We start from the raw sequence: 6,056 nt of genomic DNA, 5'->3' as shown, positions 1-6,056 counted from the left end.
GATGGATGGATGGATTTTATATTTATTTTTGTCAGATGGTGATGACAAAGTTCTGGGTCAGGTCGATTAAAAATGTAATTTTWAAAAAAATATTGCAACTGGGAGCCTGCACCTTAGCATCTTTAGATTTCCAAAACATTATTTGTCATATTTGCATACATAAAGTTGAGAAATAATTTAAAAAAATATGGGAAAATTAAAACCCATTTTGTCCCTATTCCCAAGAATCACTGATTTATAATATTTATGTTTTGTAATTTACAGTCCAAATTCTACTCAATTCCAAAAAATAGACACCCCTATCTTAGGGAAAACTAAATTGTTATTGTATTCCTCCGCGGCGCAGTACATCATGCACTGAAGGCGTAGGGCGAAGAACGCCTGGCGGAGTGATTTAGTAAGGGCTACACCCAAGTCTGTGTCTGGTCGCAGCGGCTGCTCTTCGTTGCCTAGACGAGAAGAAAGCCGGGACGTGACAGAGCCGGGGGTTTAGGTTGCTGGATGCCCGTTAACCATCAAAAAAATACTGCTTCTTCTTCGTTGGAGAGACGACCGTGATTTATTTTCACTTGCTTTCACGTGCTTTATTCCCCATCCTAGAACTAATATCAATAACATGTCCTGGCAAAGCTACGTGGACAACCTGATGGCTGATGGCAGCTGCCAGGACGCGGCCATTGCGGGCTATACAGACGCCAAATACGTCTGGGGATCGTTTTCTGGCGGAGCCTTTTCCAAAATTACGGTTAGTGTGCTCTCTGTGTCCTGTATGTAGATTAGAAAACTGTAAAATACGCAGTTGATTTAAAAAAAACAAAAAACGTTTATCTGCATAGCCTGGCCTTGTTGAATGAGTGCGGTACACATGGTATGCAGTGGTCCACCACGAGATGTACACGAACTAGCGTGCATACTTGCTTTTTAATATTTCGTCACTATTCAGGTACTCATTTTATGTTTTAACCCAAAAGGAGTTTCAATTTCCCGAACTGTCCTTGTACATTCCCACTGGAGTTATCGGAGATGACCCAAGTGTTCGGAAAACTGTAGCTAACGGGGTTAGCCATGTTTGCTTCTCATGCCGGTCATTTGTTTTGAACATTAAGTTGCCGGTGTGTGTGTTAAGTGTTACCCATAAATAATTTTAAATCTTAATACTACCTTAGCTAAAATGTATTGTACGATTAAACCCCTGTTGCTGAGAATTCAACCTGAAGAAAGCTGTATGTCGGCATCGCTAATCAAGCTAACGGCTTAGCTCAAATGGGGGTGGTCATCCTCAATGGAAAACCGTTGGAAGCTAAGGCTACAAGCTAGCAACCGTTGGTCTTTTTTTCCTGTTCGGCTTCTGTGAATCTCACTACCGCCCCTTTTCTCCAAAATGGCGGATACACATTCAGTTTCTTGTCCGTTTATTTTCTATTAGAAAATGCCTTGATATTTATGTTGGATTTTTATGGTCTTCACACCAGAATTATTTGTTGAACTGATGTCGGTTTTAAATATGTTTTTCTTTTTTTTCAATATTATTCGATTGTAGCTGTGGTTTTAAAATCCTTGTCGGTTGTCCTTCGCGTTTTTCTCGAGCCACCATTTTGTATAAAAAAATGTAATTATAATATTACGGGATTTCATGATGCTGTATAGGGATTATAACGATATTGTTACGCTTTGATGTGCATTGTGTAACGAAATAAAATGCTGAGCCATGCTACAATACATGAACGTGTTTTCCGCCTTTAGCTAAAGCTACTGGGAGTGTCCACCCCCTTCGATCTAAAATGTAATTTTCTCGTCTCTAGATCATAATCGGAGAAAMATATATTCATGTTTGACACTATGGAAACCTGACATACCACGGTTTTAGCTTAGTTTTTTYCCCMTACACTAGTAAAGATGGATCTTTCGAACATTATGGTGGAGCAGGGATGCCCAAACTTTTTGAGACCAAGATCTACTTTTTCTGTCACCAGCCGGCTGAGATCTACCTCATGACACAAAGAACCTGAGGCCAGCAGATGGCAGTCAGTTATGGTAGTAGATCTGAACTTTGGTTTGATTATCTCAATATGAGAAATTTCAGACTGATGGGAGGAACCACAGAGCTCTGTTAGGTTAAAGCCACATCTTGTGAAGTTGGGATATTTTTCCTCCAACAGGTTCCAGAGGAATCGCCTCAAACCAAATGTCGGACTGGAATTTATTTCGATGTCATTTGTGAATGTTAGATTCTCATTTTCAACAGTGGAGCAATAAAGATTGGAAAAAAAAGTTATTATTTTGGAGAAAGTYTCATTAACATCAATATTTCTACTAAATAAATGGCATGTTTGATAGAGGAAAAGCCTCTCAGACTTAAAGCAAGATGCCAGAGAGCACCAAACTTAAAAATGTATTATTATTTAGCACTTTGAGATTTTTGCTAATGAAAAGTGCGGTACAAATTAAATTGATTATTATTATTTAAAAAAAAATACATATTAGACAACTTAATTTAGCATAATTATTGCGGTAGAAACCATTTGTTACTTAATGAAATACATTTGTCTTATTTGACGTTTGTTGTGAATGACGTATACTCACAAGCGAACGTGGTCATTAGTCCAAGTTTGAACATTCATTATTTATTGGATAATGAACATTCAGAAACTACAGCGGCTGTGATGCGCCACAGCAAAGGTAAACAAAGGTAAAATAATCCGAACAGGTGATCGACTCAAAACCTATCGTACCTTTTTACTCTCTCTTTGTCGCTTAAGCACACCCGTTGCCGTGGCAAGCGCCTGCGCCGCGCAAGCCGAGCAGAGATTACGTTAAAAACATAACATTCAGCCCGTTATGATATTAGGTTTTCAGGCTTGGTGTTTATTTCGCGATTATTAATAAGTGCTCCCCTGAACACAGCGAAAGTTGATTAGCTAATTTAATCTGCTGCTTTGCTCGTCAGAGTCGATCTTTGAGTCGCTTTTTTTTTTTTTTTTTTTTTTTTTATTGAACGGAAACTCACCAAATTGCGCAACACCGTGTTGAAACAATAATTACTGAGATCATTAATTTGAACATTTTTATTATTATTCTTTAATAAAGTTACCAACGTTTTGGATCTTTGGATCAGCGCGTCAGAAGAGGACATGCAGGTTTCAGCCTATTGGCGGCGTTCAGTTTGTCACCTASTGCCGAGATCGACATATTGAGCACCCCTGTGGTGGAGAATCGCTTCTAGACGTCTTTAAATGTGTAGGGCTTGTCGGTGTAGTATGTACTCTGACCCATGTATGCTAATTTTAAAACGCCTTCAAATGTATATTATATATTTTTATCAGACTGCATATAAAGCTATCTGGACTTGAAAGATTTATCTGTAAATAAAACAACCTGCACATTTAATCTGAAACTTATTCCAAGTAACTAACGTGTACAGTTGCAGATGTGATGTAGCCGTCAGACTGCAGAACTCAAACATGTTAAACATTTTCCATGTTATTACTTCCGTCTTCAGGCAAATTAGATATAAATCTTTCATATGCTTTACTGTCATTGTAAATAATTGAAAGTAGAAAAAACGTGTTCAGATATGAGATCCAGAAACTTGTTTTTGTTTTCCAAGATTGTGTATATATATATATTTCTGTTGATCGTTTTCATAATCAACAGAAAATGACCAGTTTGATTATGGTGAAAAAGTGTCAAACGTTAACTGACCCTTAAAACATGGACATATGCCTCAGTCCCCTTTTAAACATGTTATATTTCAAAGACAAGGTTTTGGCCTGAGACAAGTTGACATCGCAAAACAGAAGTTCTGGTTTAATTAATTGATCAACTCTGTCTGTACAGCAAGTATTCATTGTAATCTGAACAAGCCATTTTTTTCCTTTTCTTTCCTGTCCCTCTTCAGCTCTCTAGTGCCATGACTTTGCACTTTGGGCCTGTACCTTTTTGATTGGAGGTGTTTAAGTTTTTTGAAAGTTGCTATTTTTATGTGAGACTAGCTTCTTGTTCTGGAGAGCCAGGATTATCTATTTACACTAAGATTTAATACTTTACCAATTAATCTGGCTATTAATTTTCTCAGATTTTACTTGATGATTCTCTTTTGTGTGTGTGTGTGTTTATTTTTATTTTTGTGCTTTCACTTGCTGGATTGGAAATAAAAGCATCATTGTTGGCCCTTATTCAAATTCAGTAAAGGTGACATTATTTCAAGACTTGAATATCTAAATATCGGGTCTCCTTGAGAAAATCTTTTCTGTCTGAAAACTTGTATCAACTCTGTCACAGTAAAGAAATTTGCTTTACATTTTTTCTTTTTAGGCAGAAGAAATCGACGTGTTGGTAGGAAAGGACCGGAGTAATCTCTTCACCAGTGGGCTGAACATAGGCGATAAAAAGTGCTCAGTACTCAGAGACAGCCTCTCAAATGAAGGGGACTGGACAATGGATGTCCGGACAAAGAGTCAAGGAGGAGAGCCAACGTACAATATATCTATAGGCAAAGCAGGCAAAGGTGAGTAAAACATTAACTATAGTTTACATATTTTCTGCATTAAAGTTCTGTTTCGGTCTGCATTGATTTAGTATTCCTAGATTTTCTTTAGTGGTCGTGTTGTGAGTGCATGTTGTGGAGGTGTCGAATGCACCCTTTCCTCAATATATGACAGGTTTGAATTCCTGTCTTTGGAATTTTGTTACGATGGGGGAACAACAGTACTGAAACTGTTCTTGCTGCAGAAATGTGTTTTTCCAACATGTTTTGTGCAGCACCTTAAGAAGTTTATTGGAATAGAAAGGCATTTTGTCTTAACATTTCATTTAAACTGAATGTATGTGTTACTGTAGGCTAAGGGCATTTTTCTTACAGAATTTAGTGATGCCTCATAATGTCACAGCTTTTAGTAGGAACATGTTTAACCCCTTTTCTCTTGATTGATCTAAACTGTTATTGTCATTTAGTCAGTTTCTAAATATTTCATTGAGGCTTATTTAGGAGTAATTAACCTGTTTAATCCCAAATCTTCCCTGCAAATAAGTGTAGTAAGTGTTCCCTAACGCATATTTATGAATCATTACATTTGATCAATTTATGTTGGTTGTTTTAGTAAAAACATAGTTTTTACACTCAACCAATTGTTGCTAGTGAGAAACTATAGTCTAATTTATACACATCTGGCCTTTTTAAACATATAAAAAATAAAAATAATGTCATGCATAACTTGTTATAACGAGGGATAATTACAAGTATGTTCAGAACTGTTTTTAGATGCATAAAGATTAAATGCCACATCTCACAAATGGCACTGTCTCAATGTGCCAAGTGACCTTTAACCTCATTTGGTCATTTCATCAGTGAAGCAAAGTCAGGTTAAAATGTTATCCCGCATCCTGGAGGAACTCCTCCCTGTTCCAACACACCAAGCACTGCACCTTGGCCCCGTCTGTCCTAAGCCAGTTGGAAACATGGCATCATCTTATAGCAGTCATTCGGTGCTTTGCCATTCCACTTTGTGGAAATGATTACCTGTTTGGGACAGGGTGGGGTCTCTTTTTCAACTGTGGGAATAACAGTGGTGTAGAAGACATTATTTTTTAGGTTCTATCAGGTCTAGAAGATTTAAAACATCAGTTTTGAGCTGTGTGTGTGTGGAGGGGGGAGGAGATGTATTGAACAAATTACGAAACCATTGACACCTAGCATAGTGCCGTCTCTGTAGTATGTTAGTGGCAATAGTTGTTGCCATGCTTACATTTACTCTAATTATTAAAAGATGCATGCAGGGACACAATTGTCATATCAGTAGATGACTACTTATTTACAATGTATTCTGATTTGTTTATTAAAGCATTTTATTGACTTCCTGTTGTACAAGTGTAGGACAGACATTTACCTCCAGGAGTCCCGACAGGAAGTAAAGAGGTCTTGGTCATGTGACCATTTACTCTAGCCACATGAAATTGATATTACTTGGAGTAGACAAGCTCCTATTTTGAAACTTCAATTAGCTACCAGAAGCCTAAATCAGAGCTTCTAGAAACGGGTTATCCCCCAGTTTATATAT

The 6,056-nt window shown here is 37.5% G+C and overlaps 1 protein-coding gene across 2 annotated transcripts in view; it reads left to right on the top strand.

The window, feature by feature from the left end:
- The first annotated feature begins 398 nt into the window (after positions 1-398).
- pfn2b (profilin 2b) overlaps positions 399-6,056 on the top strand; it is a 10,674-nt gene continuing 5,016 nt past the window's right edge. The window contains exons 1-2 of one of the 2 annotated variants that reach the window (XM_008406832.2): positions 399-745; positions 4,315-4,507. In XM_008406832.2, the coding sequence (XP_008405054.1) occupies positions 617-745; positions 4,315-4,507 (322 nt within the window). In that variant the 5' untranslated portion in view covers positions 399-616. The remainder of the gene's footprint in view (positions 746-4,314; positions 4,508-6,056) is intronic. The other variant, XM_008406830.2, reaches the window with a different exon arrangement.

This window comes from Poecilia reticulata, linkage group LG4 (assembly GCF_000633615.1).
Source record: "Poecilia reticulata strain Guanapo linkage group LG4, Guppy_female_1.0+MT, whole genome shotgun sequence".
In the NCBI taxonomy this organism is placed as follows: domain Eukaryota; kingdom Metazoa; phylum Chordata; class Actinopteri; order Cyprinodontiformes; family Poeciliidae; genus Poecilia; species Poecilia reticulata.
The sequence above is the reverse complement of the archived record's forward strand: the minus strand, read 5'-3'. Positions and strand labels throughout refer to the sequence as shown.